Source organism: Lepisosteus platostomus, chromosome 25 (assembly GCF_059453375.1).
Source record: "Lepisosteus platostomus isolate fLepPlt1 chromosome 25, fLepPlt1.hap1, whole genome shotgun sequence".
NCBI lineage: Eukaryota > Metazoa > Chordata > Actinopteri > Semionotiformes > Lepisosteidae > Lepisosteus > Lepisosteus platostomus.
The window spans coordinates 8514153-8536094 of NC_142635.1; the positions used below are offsets into that span (position 1 = coordinate 8514153).

At 45.3% G+C, this 21942-nt stretch overlaps 3 protein-coding genes across 8 annotated transcripts in view; 1 reads left to right on the forward strand and 2 right to left on the reverse strand.

The window, feature by feature from the left end:
- Positions 1–3165: 3165 nt before the first annotated feature.
- On the forward strand, positions 3166–6389 carry LOC148641032 (uncharacterized). Its single transcript, XM_088619947.1, has 4 exons — positions 3166–3378; positions 4286–4524; positions 5099–5449; positions 5716–6389. Exons 2-4 carry the CDS (start codon positions 4293–4295, stop codon positions 6168–6170), a joined length of 1038 nt encoding a protein of 345 aa, XP_088476073.1. The 5' UTR covers positions 3166–3378; positions 4286–4292; the 3' UTR covers positions 6171–6389.
- Positions 6390–6488: 99 nt separating this feature from the next.
- On the reverse strand, positions 6489–14903 carry panx3 (pannexin 3). 2 transcript variants are annotated; one of them, XM_088619946.1, is made up of 6 exons: positions 14800–14903; positions 12685–12889; positions 10586–10728; positions 8736–8950; positions 7411–8159; positions 6489–6937 (listed from the first exon to the last, which is right to left on the reverse strand). In XM_088619946.1, exons 2-6 carry the CDS (start codon positions 12866–12868, stop codon positions 6876–6878), a joined length of 1353 nt encoding a protein of 450 aa, XP_088476072.1. In that variant the 5' UTR covers positions 12869–12889; positions 14800–14903; the 3' UTR covers positions 6489–6875. The 2 variants fall into 2 exon arrangements, with proteins under 2 accessions (XP_088476072.1, XP_088476071.1); XM_088619945.1 differs by having other exon boundaries at positions 6489–8159.
- A 5100-nt stretch (positions 14904–20003) lies between these two features.
- Positions 20004–21942, reverse strand: part of pknox2 (pbx/knotted 1 homeobox 2) — an 84459-nt gene continuing 82520 nt past the window's right edge. For 3 of the 5 annotated variants that reach the window (XM_088619943.1, XM_088619940.1, XM_088619941.1), the window contains one exon: positions 20004–21911. In XM_088619943.1, coding sequence (XP_088476069.1) covers positions 21628–21911 — 284 coding nt within the window. In that variant the 3' untranslated portion in view covers positions 20004–21627. The remainder of the gene's footprint in view (positions 21912–21942) is intronic. The other 2 variants (XM_088619944.1, XM_088619942.1) reach the window with 1 other exon arrangement.

A 21942-nucleotide genomic window follows, 5' to 3' on the forward strand; every position in this document is an offset into this window, starting at 1 on the left:
ACACAGCCGTACCACATGTCCCTGGGGGTTCTGCTCTTCAGGCCAGACAGCTCTTGATCCTCACTTTTCATCAGCTCTCCTGTAGAAATGTACCCAGACACCAGGGAGACCGACTGCTCCATGTTTTCAGAGTCTCCATGACTGACCCATTTTCTCAAAGACAAGGGAAGACTGCAGGTTGTGGTCCAAGACAAGTTCTACAGTCCGGTTTGCTGTATGGAGTTCAGGCTGCAGCCATGTTCTTGCCAGGTAGGAGAGATCGAACATCTGGGACATAGGTGCATGGCTGAGGGGCACACATCAAACATAGTGGTGGTAAGCCCCCCCCCCCCAAGCAGGCCAGGATCTCTGCCCTCAGTCTTATATTGTCACCAACCTGCGCTAAATCAAGGCCACAGCAGACCTTCTGAGTTTCTCTACTCTGAAACGGCCAGCAGTCTCAGCCACTGCGCTGAAGGCTATCTTCCTGGCTCTGCAGTCTGTTCAAAAGCCTGTTCAAATAATAAATGATCCATTTTTAGGACTCAGTCCACTTCCAAGTTACACACATGTTAAACCAGTACCTGCATCTTCTACCACTCGTGACACCCTGTGGTTCTGGCCAAGTCCTCTAGTGTGTGGAAAAGTATGCAGCTCTACTGTTAGTGCCAAGTGAAGGTTCTACGTTTTATTATGATCAAAATGTGTAAAAATGTCCAATAACGTGACACAGTTACAGCTTGAAAACAGTTGAGAACTAAAAAGTCCCCCACAAAATAGTAGATTATCTCTAATTCTTTATTGCTATACTCTTCAGCCTGTCAAGCCCTCCCTTGTTCAGGTATTTAATCACAGACCCTTCACTCCTGTTCACCTCACCTTCATATACACTGAGCACAGGCCTTCACTGACAACACCTGTGTTCAATTTACGTCCTGGTAGTCACCACTAATTATCCAATAGCCCTTCTGGTAATGTAGTTCCAACCTGATGAGCTCCTTTGTGGTACTGCACAAACACAAAATAGGGAAAGTTACTGGTGGTAAAGACTGTACCATATCCTTGAGCACATAACAGATCCCTCTAGAATTGTACCCCATATCTGTTGGATGCTGCTGCATGAAAGAAAACATAAAATATTTAGTTAATTGTCTATGATATATATATGTTGTTTGAACGCAAAGTAATCAGATGTAACTTCCAAGGTTGTACTACGCACATGGAACAAGAAACAACACAGTATATTGGAAAGCTCCACAAGCTCACAAAACTGGTAGACCTAAAACGCAAGTGAAACAAAAAGACATCGCACAATGTTGGAGGCTGTCAATAGAGCAGGTAGCAACTCATTCATATATATTTGGCCCTGCTCAAATCACAGATAGAGCGATTTGGGCAATTTATGGAGGAGTCCTTCAATAAGACAGCGATGTATTGTGGCTTCTGGCTCTGGGGATCTGCATACATAAAACACCAAAGGGGATTCTCTTCTCATTATTTGAAGTGTTTCGTAAAATGCTTTAATGAAGATGCACTTAGTGGCTATTGTTACTTATACACATAGTACTCCCCCCAACACCCCCCCTGCATGTTCTTATTATATACTGTACTTACAGTTCTAATTATCTCCTCACTTTCATCATCATAATTAACACACACCAGATGAAAGTCTCTACAATGCTTTAAAAGGTCCTTTGGCAGCCTCTAGTGACAAGTTTTTGTTACTGAACTAGACCGGCCTGCCAGACAGTACAGATACACCATTTGAACTTATCAATCATGGATTTAGTCAACCTTCCCCTTGAACACGCTGGAGTGAAAGACAGATATATGTCAGGATTTCTTTAAGTCGCTAGTAAGAAAACCATCACTTTTTCACAGCGCATGCTGACTTAATCGAGCTGAACTCATGACCCCCTTGAGTCCTGATGTCATCTTCAGAAATGAATGAATATAATTTGGTTCACTGCTTAATGGAACCAACAAAGTGGATAAAAAATGAAATCATGTTTTCCAGGTCTAAGTGAAAGATGCTTTTGAAACCTGTAGGCAATGGACGCAAGGCAGGGTACACCCTGGGCAGGACGCCAGTCCATTGCAGGGTACACAGACACTAGCAGGCACACACTCACACCGGGGCCAGTTCTTCCAGATGTTTTTGGACTGTGGGAAGAAACCGGAGCACCTGGAGGAAACCTTTCTTATTTTCTTGATCAATTATTTCCATACTTCCCTTTGGGGTACATCACAAACATTTAGCTTTGCCTTGAAAATGATTCAGTAATTAATCATGAATCTGTGCCTCAATTTTTGCACACTTGCCAGACAAAATCTGCTTTTTTAATACCTTTATTTTACCAGGTTACTGGGGCTAATTGGCGAGTTCTAGTTTTTAACTCATAGGGGATACAAGTCCAAAAAAGTAATTTTTAACCTTAGGGACTAGTGTGCACTTCCAGACCCTCAAACCTAGCACGGACCTGACGTGCTGCAGCATGTATTTCACTTGTGACACTGACACATTTGAAACTACCAAAACCTGACTTTATATTATGTGTATTTTTAGGATTGTGAGAATTACAGTAGACAACACCTATAACAAGCAAGGACAGTACTGTATGTCACATCTTGTTGAAATAAAATATTTAAAAAAATGATCAATCATAAATACCAGGGAAGGTGTGTGTGTGTAGGGAATGTAGGCGTGAGATTGGAGGAGTTAATACTGTATTTGCTGAGTTTTTCTAGCCCAGAACTAAATGTTTTTATACAATCTATCCTTATTACAGTGGCTATACTGTATTCACTTTACCAGCACAACTTACATTATATAAAAGTTTAAGAGGAATATTATAATACCAATTAACCCCGTCTTGTAAGCCAAGGTACAGAACTGTACCCTTCCATCCCCTAACCAAGAAAATTGGTTTTACCACTATTTTCAGATCTTTTCGGAAGCAACAAGAAAGTACGACAAGACTAATGGGATCTCCAGACAGATGAGAAATGTCCTGAATAAATGTTATACTTTGGCGTTTAAAGAAATGCACCTACAGTATACCTTGACAAGATGGTGTCTATACAGTAAACACAGCAAAATAACTGGGCGCTCTAATTACGGTGATGTCTATGGTTCCAAGTTTTTTTTAAATAAGTCGTCCAGGGTCTCGGTTAGTGGGGTGAATTGTCATTCATCATCAAGGGCGGGACTTGGCGTGCAAACGTGTTTTTGAAGCCGTGCAAGTGTACAGTCCGGTACTTGCTGGGTTGTTAAAGAGTCTGCGGCGCATTATCTTCATGCATGGAGTCCACTACGTTTAGTGAAGCACTCAGCTGAACACCTTGCAGAAGTACTGCACACGCGTGAGAAGGGCCGTTTCATCCTTTGCTTTAACACGAGTAAGTGTACAGTAAGTACGTCTGAACGGTTTATTCTCAAAACCTGTCTGCTCTGACCTTACTTTTCTACCGGAAACTACCGAGGCAGTACAGCGTTTTCTCGAAATTGTTCCGTGCGGGGTCAGGCAGTGCCTGATACTGGAGGAAGAAACGCAATTGCACAGGAGTCCAGTTTTCTAAAAGCAGTCTCTCCACATGCGATCTGCAGTGGTTTGCCTTTCCGGCAGTGCATGCATGCGACGTTGCAGACTGAATGCAGCCAGCTGCTTTTGTCTATGTATTTGCGAAACGCGTGAACTGATGCGCACAAGTTCCCTGCAGGAAGTCAGTTTGCATTCACTAGCATCTGGGACGAACGTCGCTTAATATCATAGTTAATTAATATTATCAGCATTGGCATATTTGGAACATTTTCATGGAAACCTTGTTTTCATTTTTTTAAATGTGAAATTCGGCCTTTGTCGAATAAAATGACCGATGGTTTTGATCGGCTATGAAACGGATTTGTACACTTTTTTCACCCATAACACATTAAGTGGGATGTGCATCAATTTAGCAAACGGAACTGAGGCCAGGGATGTTGTAACAGTCAGTATCAGTAGTATGCCTTTAAAAGATAACCGTTTTGAAATCTCAGTTGGACAGTACTGAGCACTTCGTTTTGTACTGAAAACATAAAATGCAATATATGAACACGTACTGTAAGTGAAAAAAAAATGGAGAAAATAAACTGGGGGTCTCATCCAATAGTTTATTGTCTGTCATCACTGATTAATTTTACCAGTTTACCAGCATAGTACTGATATTCTGTGACAGTGCATATACAGGTATGATTAAACTACATGTGTTTTACTTAATTGGCTGCATCTGGTGTTGAGTAATATATGAACGCCTTTTCAAATACTAGGGTTAATATGGCAGAACAAGCAGAGAGCTTTGACTTACACAAAGAGAGGCAGGTGCGGGGATCTGCACCTCAAGGGGTTGAATTGGAAGATGTGAACACGGTCAAGGAGGAGCAGATGGAACTGGCCTGTGACCTGAACAGCAGCACCGAACTGGGAACCAGCACAGAAATCTCTCTGGAAGAAGATGAGCTGGAAGACGCTATTCCTGGGGAGGCAGATTCCTCTGAAGCGTCTGAAGGCACGTCCAGTTTGTGTTTATAGCTCTAGCTCTGTTGGTTTCACACAGTATTGTGCAAATATGTGTTAGTGGGGCCAGCAGGGGGTGCTCACCCTGCGGTCTGTGTGGGTCCTAATGCCCCAGTATAGTAATGGGGACTTTATACTGTAAAAAAAAATGGCACCGTCCTTCAGATGAGACGTGAACCCGAGGTCCTGACTCTCTGTGGTCATTAAAAATCCCAGGGTGTTTCTCGAAAAGAGTAGGGGTGTTAACCCAGTGTCCTGGCCAAATTTCCCATTGGCTCTTACCAACCATGGCCTCCTAATAACCCCCATCTCTGAACTGGCTTCATCACTCTGCTCTCCTCCCCACTGAGAGCTGGTGTGTGGGGAGCGTTCTGGCGCCCTATGACTGCCGTCGCAGCATCCAGGTGGGGCTGCACACTGGTGGGGGGTGGAGGGGATCCCCATTACCTGTAAAGCGCTGTGAGTAGAGTGGCCAAGCACTATATGTAAGCAATTATTTATTGGAATGTATTTTTCTTGTAATGATTAGGCCGAAGCCACTTTTTGCGTATTTGCGTTTTACCCAGGTTCGGAAGCGGAGAACGCGAAATGGCTCGCTCTCGACCCGGCGGGGCCCTGCGGGGAGGCCTGGGGACGGGGACGGGGGACCCCGGGAATCGCGGTCCCTCCCGCAGGGAGCTGCAGACGCGCGGCGGGCCGTGTGGCGAGCGACGTCACGGAGCTGGGCTCCGTGCGCATCATTGAAGACCCCTACTTGGGGGCCCCCATTAAAGAGGAGGTAGCGGAAGAAGCCTTCCTGGGAGGGGAGGACGCGGGGGGCACATCCGGCCTGCCCCCAGGCAGCGCGGCGAAGCCCGGAGCTCCTCGCCCACCAGGGGGCGACGCGCAGGACTCAGCCTTGACCTCCGGCTCCCTGTGTAAGCGAGCCCAGTCCCGGACACAGCTGTGTTCCGAGACTCTGACAGCCTTCTTTTGTAATGCAAAACACTGGATCCGGCTTGACATCTTAGAAATGAGGTATTTGTATGAAATTCGAGAGCCTTTTAAGAATATGCTATAAGCTTTTTTTTTTTTAAATGGTTAAACCTGCCTAGATTAACTATCCGATTGAGTGTACAGTATCTTTCACTTTAGCAGATTCAGTGGCCTAAGACTTCATGTTCTTGACTTTCTTCTCCAACAGTGTCAGAGCAAAAACATCCATCCCCCTGTGCACAGAGCTGGAGGCCAGCTGTTGCTGAGAACAACACAGAAAACTGTAGTGGAACCTCTGCTTTCGAGCTACTGAAGGCCCAGCTCTTGGGTGCAAAGGCCAGCGACACTGCGGACGCCACAGAGGGCACGAAGCACAGACCCATGGGTGACGGCGGGGCCTCTAATGACTGCAAAGTGTGCGGGAAGAGCTTCAGCCGTTTGGAGACCCTCCAGCTCCACCAGCTGCTGCACAAGCTCGACGCCATGTACGACTGCGCCGTGTGCGGCAGGGGCCTGGATGCGGGTCCCCGCGCCAGGGAGGGGGGTCACTCCGGGCACGGCCAGTACCAGTGTGTCGACTGCGGGAAGAACTTCAGCCACCCGCGGAGTCTGAGCAGACACCGGCGTGTCCACCGAGCAGAGGGGCTGTATGGGTGCAGTTAATGCGTGTGTGAACCTCCAGTCAGGCACAAGCATGAGAGAAATATCACTTGGAACATGAAGGAGGAAAACCAGGAAAAAAAAAAACTTACCTGCTGAGGTTTGAATAGCAGGAGATGTGTCCTGAGCTAACAAGCTGTTGATTGTATTTTTCTAGTTGGTCAAACACCAAAATACCTGTAAATGTTTAGCAGCCATTAAAATTACTTAGTCTCTTCTCAACCTTTTTCTTACTGCCTGAGACTGTCCCCCCCACACTACAGTTTCTTTTAATTTTTTTGTACGCGTTGCCACTTCCCTTAAAATCACAGCAGGTTAAAGTTATGGTTTAAAGTTTTTTTTTTTATTTAGAATGTTACATCTGCAAAAGCTTCAGTACAGTCTTAAACTCTCTATGCGTCAGCAAATGTGCACAAATACTTTTAAACACAAAACAGCGTATTAAAATCGTATGAGGGGAAAAAAAAAAAAAAACAACAACAAAACAAACCAGTTTTAATTCTAAGGGAGGCTTTCTCCTTGGGGAAAAAAAATCCCTTGCACCCAACATGAATTGGGATTATGGCACCAGTGTTTAAAAATCACACAGTTTATTTTGATTTGCTTTTTGTGCGTGGGTATAAAGAAAGTTTATCAATAAAAATGGATGCTGGCACCTTTCTGAGCTTCACCTAGAAGCCCTGCTGGTTCAATCCACTGTTGGGCGCTTTAGGCATAACTACAAGATGGTGTCTCCTTCAACTCATGGTACCCCTGGTGGTTAGAGAGCTCTGTGGAGAGACGGAGAGGGGAGTTAGGGGTCTGAAGGCTAATGGTCCAAGTTGAGCCACTTACCTACTCTTTCCTTTTTAGCCTCTTTTAGAATTAAAATTTGGAACGTCAACACCCATGCAAACCCCCCCTCAACAACCTGAACCGACAATGTTCCTAGTGGAGGAAAACTTGGGTACTTCTTTACTAGGATGCAAATGTCAGGTAATTTACGGTGGTGACACGTTAAACTTGAGAAGGAAGATCCCCGTTCGTCTCAAAACATTTTTCTGCTTCTAGAAATTGGTTAGAGGTCATTAAAATAGCGTTGGTGGTTAGGAATTTTTCTAACCGTTATAGCGCCACAAATCAATGAATCGGATGGATGGGAATAAAATGTTTTACTTGATTATTTTTTGCACATCCCATATTATAATGATAAAGATGATCAGTAGTATAACGCGCTTGATCACGTAAAGAAACACTACAGTACCCAGACCCAGATGGTCATCAGGCAGAGGTTTCTGTTCTGTGCCGTTCGCTTTGCCTCCTTCAGATCCTGCCAGGACACCCATGATGTCAACCAGGGTATGCTCTCCTTCCTCCCTGGCCTCCCGAGCTTCCTCTTCCCTCTCCTCTCGTTCCTCTGCCGCCTCCTCCTCCTCCTCCTTGCTTTCACCTGCCCCCTTCTTGGGCTTTTTGCCTCTCGTGGGCAACATGGGCGTCAGAGTGCCGACAGCCCGCAGGCGCCCGTAAGATCGCAGCTGGGAGACGTTGGCCCGCAGGAAGAGGAGGATGACATTGAGGTCGCTGAGGGGGCAGCCCAGTTTCCGGCCGTGGAGGAGGCCCAGGGCGGGGAGGACCTCGTAGACGGACAGGAAGCTCCGGTCCCAGCAGAAGAGGCGCAGCAGGCCGAAGAGGATCATGGGGACCAGGAGGACGTACACGGCCCCGTTGGCCACGCTGACGGCCTGGAACACCAGGAGCCCCGTCAGCTTGCACTGCACCAGCTCGGGGACCCAGGGCTCGTCCCGCAAGAGGCCCGTCTTCACGAAGCAGCTGAACTCGTCCTGGAGGAAGGCCGACAGGTGGAAGTAGACGAGGTAGAGGCAGGAGGCCGAGATGAAGACCAGCAGCAGGAGGCTGCGCAGGAACAGCATGCTCACCAGGAAGCAGGAGCGCTGCTTGCACTGCAGGTAGCGCTCCAGCAGGGGATACTCAAAGTAACGTTCTCTCTTTGCCCTGTGGGAGGGGGTTCAGAAAAATCGTCAGGGTAATCTCGGCCCTAAGGGCACACACCATATTCAAACCGGGAAACACAAAGAGTAACAAGTTTTAAAGTCAGAATTACACTTAAAAAAAAGTGATTTTCCATCCGACTAGTTTTTTTGTTGTTATGAACAAAGCAGTTTTTAACCTAAAATGTGACCAGAGGTTTAGACAAAGGAGTGTAGTTGGGTTGATCCTCTTTAATGGTCTTGATTTTTCTAACCTGGGATTAAAGATGTTCCACAAATGGCTTGTTTCATGCTACTTCCCCAGATGTGAGAACATGAGACCCGTCTTAAGGTTTTCTTCATGCGGAACAAGTTCTGATCACCTGGGAACATCAGTAGGTTAATAGCCGCCTTAGTCTTTCCCTAAATAAAGCTTAAATCCTCAGCTCATAGGAGATGGAGGATCATTTGAACCTGGCACAAGAATAAACAGTTTTCACCAGGGGGACTTGCTTAACTCTTGCTCACCTTCCAGCACAGCTACACCAACAGGAACTCCTTTACCACCAAGCCACCTGCCCTTCCTTCACAAAACCATTACCTCTGCAGCTCAGCCTCGAAGTTCAGGTGATCCGGCGTGTTCTGACGCAGCTCCAGGATGCATTGGGCCAACCGCACCGAGCGGTTGTAGGACTTGTCGAGCTCGTCGATGATGAAGAGCAGGTCTGAACCCAGGCTGGGCATCACCAGGAACCTCCAGAACAGAGCAGGCAGGTACATCATCACCGCCATCACCAGAAGGGAGTAGGGGAACATCTGTGAGCGAGAGTAATGTGAGGAATTGCTATGGCCATGACATAACACCACTCCTTTACAAAGGGTGCCCTGCTTTTCCAAAAGCACATACAAATGTTAAAGCTTATGTACCCTTGATTCTTGTTCCTAGCATAATGAAAAAAAGCTAAGCAGTTGGCAATATAGAAATATGGTGAATGCTGACTCCCTGGCCACAATATAAGACTTAGGGCATATCTGTTGCAGACTGTTTTGGCTGTCTGTCCCTTTTAAGAGGCTTTCACAGCCCCTCTTGGCTCCTAAAATATACAGATGAGGTATTAAATGAAATATCTTCTGTTCCTCTTCATCTCACACAGACCCACTTCTTCTAGTCCTCTGTAATCCACTGGAGGAGCCAGAACAGCCGGTTTCCTGACCCACTGCTTTCTCTTTCTGCTGTTTCCAACACATCCAGGGGCGCCCCTGACACTGAACTGGGCTCAGCCCCCCCAATAACTGGTCAGGCTGCCCCTTAAATAGGAACCTCTATGTCCCTACTGGTGCACCACCCTTGGCCTAACCCTTTAGGCACCCAGTTCCCAACTATCACCACCACTACTCTGCAGAGTCTATGGAGGATTCAGTTTATATCCAAGTCTACATAGAAAAACTAAATTCACTCTGTGTGAATCAATCTAGTTAAATCCACTCCAAATCAAATACTTGCCAGTTTCTTCTAGATCACTCTCAAATCCACTGGAATTAGGACTACAGGCTGGCTTCTGATGTTAAACCACAAGAGTCCATTATCATTTCCTGTGCCATCTAGACTCCCTACAGTAAACCCAAAGTCCATCCTTCCCCTCTCTCTCTCTTCCAGCACTGCAATCACTTAAGACACATACCATTACCTACAGTCTGCACACCTGGTACTAATACAACCCAATAGTAAATCCTGTGGAATGTGGAGTTACCCCCTGGACCAATCAAATGAGCTCTTTCCCTTCCAGGGGCATTCCAGTCACACAGGACCCTAATCAGGGAACTGAGTCAGGTGTGTCCAGTTTTCACTCCCAGAGGAGACCCTGGCCAAAGGCTTGGCTTGCACCACCAGAAGAAACAATAATAATACAAAACCGTCTCAATAACACTGCTATTTTAGGTTTACCCCAAGCTGCATATCATTTATATAAAGCACAACCATGCCTCTTATTACATAGGGATTGTAAGGTTTTTGTCATTGTCCGGCTTCGTGGAGCCAGCTTTTAGCTGGTGGTGTAGCAGTGCAATTACAGTCAAGAACCGACACTAGACTGTCAGGTAGCCAGAATATCCACGCTGCTCTATAATTTATGTCTCGCAATTTGGCCTGGATTCCTCACAAAACAAAACTGCCAAGTATGAAATCTGGATGAACAACTTTGAGTGTAAAATCATAAGAAAGCTTACAAATGAGAGGAGGCACTGAGTATTAGTGAATCGATCCACGGAGTTGTGTCTTGGAAGAAGCCAGGGATTGGGCATCCAGCAATGTGGCTAGGGAACATGTTCCATACCCCCGCAGCCAGTATATGACAAAAAATCTCGAATTGTCTAACAAAAACCAAGTTTTCTTTCTGTTGTGGAGTGTAAGGGGCGGAGCAGCGTGCGTTGACCTGGGAACGATGCGCTTACTTTGTGCACCCACAGTGAACGCTCCTCGAAATTCCCACTGCTGTCAAACTCGTGATGCATCAGGGAGTCCCAGCAGTAGGTGTCCACATAGGCCGACTGCTTCGAGGTGAAGTTGTGAGGCGGGAAACAGCTGATCTGTGGGCCTGCAAAGACAGATGTGTTAAAGGGGTGAAGTATTCCCAAACTTGGCACTTGTGAGACTGAGAACATTTTTGTCCTACCTCAAAAAGCACAGGAGCTCAGAGTATTTGCACTTTACAAACTAAACTTTTGGGATATTTTTATGGCAGTGCATGTGGTCGGGTAAACACATAAGTTATGGAAAAGTGGTAAGACGCGGTGGTGCCTCTGTACGTTGATTTTAAGGCATGGCTCTCTTTATGGCCTCTGTCAACTTTATGAGTTGCGAATCGTGAAACCACTGAAACAGTGGCTACACCCTACCAGAGAGCTGCTCTTGTAGTGGGGCTGCTGACTTGCAAAGAGAATCACCTTTATTTGCCAAGTACATATCATGTGCAAGGAATTGACTCTGATGTACCTGGTGCTGTAAAAACCTTCTACACAAACCGTACACAAACAAGACTAAGAGACATCATTAACACAGTGCACGTGTAACTAGGACTCCTGCTTAAGCAAAGTTTAAGCAAGGTTTGCCTCAAGGCATCTTCCTGAGGGAGGTTTATGAAACAGGTGGTAACCTGGGTGGGAGGGTGATCAGCAATCAGTCCTGACTGAAATCATTACCCTCTCACCCTCTCACCCTTTCCACAGAGTGAACAACACTCCGCAGTTCAGCCTGTGGAGAAGGCAGACTCAAAAGGAGTCTTTACTCTCCCGATTTTCAGCACCAGTGATGTCAGAGCGCACGGTACACTTCAAGATGCTAAATGCGAGTTCTTTCTTTTCATGGACGTCTTAAAATTCACTGCCCTTTCCAAGAATTTAACTCAACCCATAATCTGCATACAGTAGGAGCCAAGGGACCCCACCCACAGCTATTAAAAGCATAACAGATTTTTGCTTGCGTACTGTAGCTTACAATTAAACCCACTTAATATACGTTCTAAAAATAAAACATACTGTACATTTAAAAAAAGTATGTCTTACTGCGGCTGAACATAGCTATTATAAGGCTTATATGAAATAGGAACTTTCTGAAACGTTTGTTTTTGCATTCTGTTCGCAATAGACTACAAGTTCAGTCCAGATTAATAACTCATTAAAAGAAGACCAAATAAGCACACTACAGTGAAGAATTAATAAATCTGTAAGATGTGTGAACTGGGATAAGAGCAGCTCCAATTACGATTAGCCTCATATGAATTCAGCAATGAAAAATCCAAATGATTCTTCCATCTAGTCACCAATATTGTAAAGATAGAAGGGAGGCTTTTTCAAACAGTGCAATTAACTTGCAGTGGATGTTTTGCTGATTATTTTTTACCAGTTTCTTTAAATAATTTGGTCACTGTATGAATTGAATTACTGCCTTTGAACTGGAAAAGGTCTCCTGGAAAAAAAAAACTAAAAACCTTTAAGTGAAGTGGACTTAAATACAAAACAGCGTTATTCTTCTGAGACATGCTTATGTAGCATGTTAGCATTTCCCAAAGCTGCTACCCATTAGAAAGCTCTGAAGGGAAGCTAGTGATTTCTGACCAGACGGAGCCTGTTATATATAAACAAGTACAAGGGCAGTAGACTGGGCCTTGGTTTTCTGAATTGCTGAGGGTGCCACTTTAAAGGGTCAGTTTAAAGTTTTCCAATGAGTTAGCCAGTACTGTTCCAGTTATGCAACATCCTAATTCGCACGGCTGCGCTGTAGGTGAACGGCACACAGGCGATGAAGCTGACGGGCCCCTGTGCCACCCATGATTCCTGCCCACTGAGAACCAGCGGTAATGAACCTCCGGGGCAGCTGGGAGCTCCGATACAAGTCAGCACAGGCTTAGCTGTCCGCCGTCCTCTGAAAGCTGCAGAAGGGGTTTCCAAAGAGAAGTATTGTTTCACGAGAGTGTTTACGAGCCGGCCGAGCGCGGTCTGACCGCCCTGAGGTCACCGCGAGCGGAGCGGCCGACACGGGAGGGCCCGCTGACCTGTGGAGATCTCGCGGGCGAAGCCCATGGACACCAGCAGGAGGGGCAGCCCCACCGACACGAACTTGATGACGCGGTCCAGGGGCAGCTCCAGGGCCAGGGCCCGCAGCCGGGAGTCCGCGCCCCCCTCCATGACCAGGGAGTCGGAGAGCATGGCCTGCGCCGCCGCGTTGGCGATGGACATCTTGGCGGCAGGTGGGATGGCCTGCGGGGAGGGAGAGGAGGGAGCCCGTGAGACCGAGAGAGGGAACCTGTTTTACGCCGGAGGCAAGCCAGGGCCAAAGTGTTGGGCTCCGTGGGGAACACGCAGACTCCACACAGATTGCATCCAGGTGGAGTTGAACCCAGGACCTAGCCCCCCTTGCTAACGCATTGCCCTGAAAGACCCATTCAGAGAGGATTGTGTAACCCGAAATAATACCTGCAAGCAAAAGAAAAGCTTTCCTGGTTATTGACCTGTGCTGCTCTCGCCAGCCTGTCCAGACTAGTCCTCCCTTCCCAGAATGCCCATACTGCCGTGCTAGTTGGCTGTGGGTTTGGTAATGAAGGCTGCCCTGATGGTGTGAAGTCCTGCAGTGTAGTAGGATTAAAAAGGTTGCACTCATATAGTAACCTTGTTACATCACTTACTGCATGATATTCTGTTTCCTAGATAGTGATAGAGTGCTAACCTCTGTTAATTCACTCACTGACCAGCGTCAAATGAATAGACTTCTCCTGGTGGGAGATTTCCATAACCTTCCCTGGTTAGAGCGATCTCCACGACTCACGCCTACCGACCCGTGGGTCAGGGGGAATGCTCAAGCCCCTGGATGAGAGCAGTCTTACCTAAAACACAGGGCTGGTCCCAAATACTGCCGAACCTAATGGAAAACATTTCATGTTCAAACTGCTCTTGCTTCTCGTGTAATATGTTGTTTTTTTTAATGGGAGGCTCCTAAAATTTAGCTCAGTCAACAATGCGGAAAAAAAGTTTCTTGAGGGTCCCATGTCAACCTTAAAAGTCATTATTTGAAAATATCTCGACTACCAGGGTGTGGATGGAACTTGCATGCACATGGTGTGAACTAACACTGGACAAAAGGCATATTTTAATTTTTAGATTAGCTACTCCTAATAAGTAATTAAGAAACCTTGTGGCTTTGTACCAAGTTTATTACTTTGTTTGAATGCAAATTAAATTGACTTTTTTTGGATCTTGGCTTAATTTTCTCCTTCCTAAAATATTAAGTAAGCTACTTACTGATATTCAAAATTTCTGACTACACTTAATTTGATTTTAAAACACTTACATTTAAAGAAAATAACATAAATCATCACCCAATCTATGCTTCAACTTTATGATGACACTTACCATTGACAGTAAAGGCTAATATTGTAGAATTATGCGAGATGCCATTGTTGTGTTTGCACAGTTACAAATATAAATACATTCATACATTTAAAAGCCAATTGAAATATAAGGATTGTAAACAAAGGAGGCATTATGTGTATTTTGGAATTTTCAGAAAACTCGTCAAACACAGATTCCATTATCATGAGTAATAACATTCCCATAAACTAAAAATACAGACTATATTCTCTAAAAGATACTTACACAGTATGTGAACACAAATAAAATCGGAAGCAAGAGAGGTGACCATGAGAACGAGGGATTAAAGCAAAGACGTGACCACAGATTGTATGTCTAGAAATCTCCACATCTGCCTTGGGAATCTACCGTACAACTGAAACCTTGTCAGATAAAAGCCTCTCCTGTATATACAGTAGATTCATCAGGTTCAACGCCTCATTCCCCACTTTCACAAATAGGCTTATAATAACATGAATATCTGTTGTTTTGTTTCGCATTGTTTGAAGCAACACTGCATGCAATTGCCAACAACATGCAGCCAGCGCTGCAATCCTTTTGCAAAGAAAAAAACCTACGGTTTCTGAGAATCATCCGTTTTTATACACACGTCCGATTGAAAATGAAGCGGCTGGCTTATGAGCTCATCGAAAGAGACCGTTGGCCCTGGTGCGGGTGGGTAGGATTAGTCCTGGTTTGAGCAGGGACCCCGCTGGCGTGCGACAGGTAAAGGTGTTCAAGCGCCGTGAAGAGACAGAAGGTACCTTGAGACGTCCTGGCTTACAGCAGCAACTGCAGAACCTCAGTCCAGTCAGCAGAGAGGCAGTGAAGACGAGAGCGCTACTGGCGAGACCTTTAAGTACCACGGGGAAGTGCCTCCGAAATGACAGGCCGTTTTGGGCAGGGACCGAGAATAATAACAGCCTGCCTGATCCGAGACAGACAGCGCGGGGACTAGGGGGACACAGGCACGCGAGTGGACCAGGGCCTGAACGCGGCTCATCAGTGTAGCAACACCCACCCACTTCAAACAGCAGGGGGGGGACCTGTGGCTTTTCTGGGGTCTGTAATCCAGGCTCCTATTTATAAACTGTGGCCCGGGCCTCGGGCAAACCTGGTGCTGAGATTTGCTTGGCCGATTACAGCGGGGCCCCGCCGCAGCTATTTCGGTGCTGCTGCGCTGCGCGTTGGTTCAAGACCCACACTACTGCCTGTCCGAGCATCTCCACCCTTTTAAATCCTGGTGCCATTCCCTGGCCTTCACCACAGCAACCCTGGAAATCAAGGGCGATACTGCTTGATTAGGGCGAGACCTCACGGACGGGGAAGAGGTGACACAATCTTCCCAAAACGCCTCAGCCTCCCAGATCGCATAATTAGCAAAGGCGTTTTGTTAAAAGCACAGGCTCTGCATCACTAGTTCAAGTCTGGGCACTGAATCAGTGTGTTGAGACCAGGGGTCCCAAGTTTCAAGATGCCAAACGGCAGCACACAGCCTACAGCAGGATAAAACATACTGTACATTTAAAAAAAGTATGTCTTACTGCGGCTGAACATAGCTATTATAAGGCTTATATGAAATAGGAACTTTCTGAAACGTTTGTTTTTGCATTCTGTTCGCAATAGACTACAAGTTCAGTCCAGATTAATAACTCATTAAAAGAAGACCAAATAAGCACACTACAGTACACTACACTACAGCAGGCTGAGCAGCACTGGGCTTGAGTAGGTTTGAGCCAGCCAGGTTATCGCAGACTCCTAACAGCAACTTCTGTGACTTGGGAGACAGTGAGAGTTGCACTGGCTTCTTCATTTGATGACAGTTATGCTGTCAAGGCTTTGGAACACGAGGTTTTAAAAGCAGTAGATCAGTTACTTGTTCTCCCAGGTATGAAATATGTAAGTCTGTTACTTACAGTACCTGCAAAGCAAAACATTATCTTCATCACTCCTGCAATAGCATGAGCATCAACAGCAGCGTGTTAGCCCATGACCTTTCCAAAGTCGAGGGTATTAATAGAGAGAATAATTGGAAATTTTGAATCTACAGTATAAACACGCTGGGTTCCTGACCAGTAAAGATTATGTAGAAGCTAAGAAGAGACTATCCAGCATGCAGACCTGAAGAAATCAACAGGGCTATTTAGTTTCCTTAAATCATCAACTACTCCATATCTAGTTTGGTTGTATTTTCAAACTATTATGTAATCAAGGGATCAGATGAAAACAACAAAAATAAGCCGGACCACGGCAGTCAAAGACCAGTTTTGGATAGCCCTGACTTTGAAAATTCCACTGCGGTGCAGAATTTCTTTAGCACTGCTTGCAAAAAAGGTGACGAGGAAGAGCTCAGCACACGAAAAGACATGAATGATTAATGCTGATTGTGTTAATGACGGCGCATATACAAAGACTCTTGAGGTTCCATGGACATGTCAGAGTCTGTTGTTGAATTGTGCAGTGAAGCTTAATAAGTACAGTAGTACAGAGCATGAAAGAGTACAGATCCCTGTGAAGGGGCACAGGAAGCTTTAATGAGACTTGAGGAGGTGAAGATCAGAGAGGAAGATGGGCTGCTCGTAACAGTTTCATGAGCCTATTCTGCAATGTTAAAAACTGAAGAAAGCCACAGAGGTTAAGCTGCATCTGTAATTGTGATTTGTGGGGCGTCGACGCCAAGAAGTGGTCTCTTTGATGACCGTCTTGTTTTAATCACATCTTTTTAAAATGTCCTTCATTTTTGTCTGAACTGGGTATCTTGCCAAAGAAAACAGACAGCAAAAATGGAAAAAAATTAAATGAACATACTGAATATTCTAAAACAATATTGTACAAATATCGCTCTTAAATATTCATATTAAAACTTTAAAATATATTAATACATTCAATCATTACTAGTGGTGCAGATATTTCTTATGCCAAAAATATCATTTTTAACCAATCCAACATTATTTTGCTAAGTGAATATATCAAACGTGCAAGGACTGAGGCAGCAATACAATGAATCCATAACAAGAGATAATCACATTAATCTATAATAAATATATTTTAAAAAATCACATAATCTATTAATTTATTTATTTCGAGTTTTTTTTTTTTTCGAGTTTGGTGCTGGAGGACTGTTTGCAGAGACTGACTTGTGGAAAGCATGTAGTGCCCAGTCCTGGTCCTGGAGGTGACCTTCTGGTTTCTGTTCGAGACAAGCTCTCAGTTCCTGATCCAAACCCCAAGCTGACCTCAATAATAGGACTGATTTGAACTGTTTGATTGGTTTTCAGCTCTAAAACATGTTGAAGTCTGCCTCTTAACAGCTGAATTTCACGAGCGATATAAAATCCCCGAAAAAGAAATGCAAATATTCCAATTCAGGCAACGTATTAGTTCAATTGAGTGTTCAAATAGGTGCTTGAGCTCAGCTAGAATTAAAACCAGTCAGTTTGTGGTCCTCCAGGACTAGGACTGCACTGGAGAACAGTGATCTGCATGAAAGTTCAGGTGAGATATCTGGAAAAAGTTTTCATAGGCAGAGATTTAAAGAGCTCCTATTTGAATGTGCACTGCAGATGTATGCCTGAGTGGATAAGGACAGAGTCTGCAGTGCTGAAAGGGTAAAGTGTGTAAAACACTGCAGAGGACTCTGACATACTGGACCTGCAAGCGATTTTCCACTCAAGAGGGTGGAAGGACCAGGGCCCGTGTAAAGTGAGAGGTTTACCATTCTAGAAACGCCATTCTAGAAACGCGAAGATGGTGGTGGTGCTGTCGAGATGTTACAGATGAAGAATAGGCCAAGAAGCTAAGTGAGGGCGCAGATGGAGGAATGACGCGCATATCCCAGCAGGGGTCAGTGCGTGTGTTGAGAAAGCCCCTGAGGTGGTGAGGAGTGTGAGAGAAGAGCCCAGACTCAGCGCAGACGGAGCTGGGGTCCACCTGGGCACAGCGCACCCTTCAGCAGCCGAGTGGGCTCCTGTGGACAGAGGATGGACGCGCGGGAGGGAACGAGGCCAGACGAGACGTCGCTGGGGTCTACGGCTAGCGGAGAGGACGCCCGGCAGCGAAGGGGAAAAGAGAAGTGGGACTTACGGCGGATTCAGCTGCCGGCGGAGCGGAGAGCAAACTAGTGTGGCTGGACAGGGAGACGGAGGTCAGCAGGAAGAAGGTAGCAGCGGGGGGACCTGCCTCTCCTCATTTTCTTTCTCATTCCCAGGAACGGGTGAACGGGGAAGGGGTGGGTGCCGGCGGCAGGACCGAGGGTGGAGGCCGGGCGTGACCAGGACAGGCTGAGGAAGAAGGGGGGGCAGCTCAGCCACTCCGGCGAGGAGGCTGCTGTATCTCCAGAGATCCAAGGAGGCCGGGCTGGAGCAGCTTGCTTGGAAAAAGTCATGCACACGGACTGTGTCCCAGGACTGTGTCCCAGGACTGAAAACGGGTGCAGGAGCAGATAGAGAAATGTGAGAATATCACCGCTCAGATTCCCATGAGCATGCAGGGGAAACCCACTGCTTAGACAGTGGCTCTTCCTGATAAGATGTCAAAAGTGATTCTTTGATTCCATGGTGTCCTGAGTACTGGGATTGCTACTTGACTCCTTGAACACAGTTTAGTATGAAGAAGCCCTGCCATTTCATTATTTTAACATCTAGAAAATGAACAGTAAACGCAGTGAGGTAAAACCCTTTGACACGGGCCTTGTGCTCTCTGAATCATAACGTGTCAAGTTTTTCTTTTAGAAAGTTCTACGTGCCTAGCTATGTCACCAGGCACTGTGAACAATATGATCTCATCTCACGTAAATGTTTCTGAATGAAACTTATTTATTTCTATTCAGGACAGGCTGAACATGTTTGAACACGCTCTGCACTGCCTTCATTTAGTGGCTTTACGGTTGTTTTACACATCCATATCTCTTTAAATTAAAGGCCGCACCTAGCCAGTCTGGCTAAACAAAAAATAAAGTGAACTTCGTTCCTCGACTTGCTTTTTTTACTGGTAAAGTGAGCACAAGAACTTCCAGCTGTGTGTGGTTCAACCTGAAATGAGCTATGAGCATCGCCTCACATCACCTGCTGTCACCTTGATGTTTATATCTTGCCTTTTATCAAATGTTCTTTAAACTGCCAATGTGCAACAACAGGTAGTCCCCCCAAAAAACAATACCCATCACTGGAGAGTCACATTACACCACAGCAGTACTGTTAATCCTTGTTGTAGAGGTTAAGTTCCTATACTATAGCGGTTTACGAATTTGTCTTTTGTTTCACTATTTGCTTGTAATGGAGTAAAAACACTGCAGATCATGGATACTGTACTAAAGATCTACATGATTAAAGACATGCATTGTGACCCTTGACCTGTATGGATTATCCAAGAGCTGGCTAGATGAAGTTGAGGACTCAACAAGCTTCTAGGAGCCAGAAGAAGCCCTGAAATGCAAAATGACCTCTTCTTGTGTTTTTTTATTTTATTTCAACAGCATTATTAAATATCACAGCATCTGGTCCACAGTGCGGGCAGTGCTCAGTAACAGTCTAGTTTAAATAGATCTAGGAAGTTTCCATCCTTAATGAAGCTGCAGATATTTTGCTGCCATTAAACTGCGTTGTTGTGCCTGCACAACCGTGTTCTCCTTAACTCAGGCTGCCAGCAGGTCATACAGCAATAGAACAGAAAGCAGGACAAGCTTGAGTATTAAAGACATTTTAAGCAGGGTCCTGTGCTACTGAGGGGTTGCATGTGTAGCCACATTAAATCATTCTTCACTCTTCTATCTGTATTATGTTATGTATGAATAATACACAGTGCTTTGCTTGTACATTTACTCAGTCCTTTAAGGGCAGTAGGAGATGGCAATTTATTTCTTGGTCTGAAGCACATAAAGCAAACTAGCCATGGAGCACAACATCAGACATTTGTCATTTGGTAAAGTATAGTCTGTTTAGGTAACTTGAGAAAAAAAACTTTAAACTAATAGGTCCAACTTTGTTTTTAATTATTAAAAACATTCTATTGAAACACCATAGATTATGTCAGCAATGTGTACAAACAAAATAAAAATGGAGTTTCTCCATTTTTCGACCTGACAGAAGAAAGGGAGAGCAAGCGAAAAGATAAATAAAACAGTAATGAGAAACAGACTTCACAATGAACAGTTCCATGAACATTCAAGAACGGAGAATATTTTTTTTTATAAAAGAAAAACACAATATTTGTTCGTGTTGCACAAAAAAAGGCAAAAATGTCCTTCACAGTTTGTAAATCCTCAGTGTGAACAAGGAGAAACATTTCAATGTCTGTGACTTTCGGTTCAGATTTGTCAGTTTTCACATCCCTTGTTACAGTACTGCACGTCCGTCAATACAATCCCTTTTTAAAAAAAAAATCCTATTTAAATCTTTTTAAATGTTATCCAGCAAATTTGGATGTCCTTGTTCTGCAGGAGGAAGCAGTAGCGCTGTGTTTTCATTGTCTGTTTCTTGTTCACCGCTGCAGACAAAAGTGCAGACCAAAAGCTTCTTGTGCCGTATTCACTTTTTAAAAACAAGCTGATGAAGAGCTTGAAACAGGAGAAGAAGGTTGTTCAGGGGCGAGGGTAAGAAAGGGGAAAAATAACTTAAAAAAAAAAAAAAAATCTTGCTCTTGGGTTCACTTGATCTGCGTGGCTTCTTGACTTGAGATTTACTCGACGATTCGCAGGACACCAGCAGAAAAGCAGCCCGCACTCCTAGTGGCTTCTATGGGTTTTCTAGTGATGTGTGATTTGTTTGAAGAATATTTTGTTTCCCAATCCATGAGGTTTTTTTTAAAAAAAGGGCCTTGGCCTCCATGATTCTTCATAAAAAATAAAAGCAGTGTGAGAATATCCGTGGAGATTATGCCTCTTGAAGACCAAACCCTAACCCGAACCAGAAGCTCAAAGGGGCATGTTTTTTTTTTCTTTTTCGTTATGCATTTGAATTTCGTTGAGGATAACGCTAAAACGGTGATCAGTCGTGCCGTGAGCATAACAGCCCCTGGGATTTGTGCAATGTGTGCATCCATGTGTCTGAAATGCCCTCGAAGGATTAATACCCAAGCTCAGAAGTTAACCTGAGATTAATGAATTAATCTTGACATTATGATCCAGAGAACCGACATATATATTTAAAAAAAAAACAGGTTTATCTACAGTATATCTATTTGGAAAAATGTAAACAGTGGCTCATATATGTGGTAAATTCATAAAAAAACATGATTTTAGGGTTCAATATCTATAATGAAGGTTATGTTTAATCGGAATATGGAATTTCTTTCTGCCATAATGGCTGTTAAACTGAAAAGATGTTTATGTTCATCTACGTGTTACCATCATCACAGAGGGCATATCAACACACGGTAAGTCTTTCGTGGGGGGGCGTACAGAAAATGATTAGCATTCCAGACATGCATCCCTTTACACTTGCAAATGTGAGTCTCAGGTTTGCGTAGTTTCTTTTTTTGTGTTGCTGAGAAGCTGCGCCAGTCCCGAGGCTGGCCACTGGCCCGGTGCGGTTTGCCCAGTGAGACGAGAGTGCTGTGGCCGCGGGTAGGGCCGCGGGGATGTGCGGAGGGGTGCTTCACTCCAGGGCCTCGCTGTGCTCCAAGCCCAGGTCTCCCACGCTGGTGGTGTGCAGCTGCCTGCCTCCCTCCCCTTCCTCCTCCTCCATCTCCTCCTCTTCCTCCTCCTCCTCCTCCTCCTCCTCCTCCTCCTCCTCTTCCGTGCCGTCCAGGGAGTCCTCCCCGCCACCCCCCAGCATGGCCTGCTGCATGGCCAGCGTGGCCGAGTCCGAGGACAGGGGCTGCAGGCTGTCCATGGCCAGGGAGCCTGGGGCACAGAAAAACACATGAGCTGCACTGAAATCTAGAAGAAAAGAACACACAGGTTTAGCTGT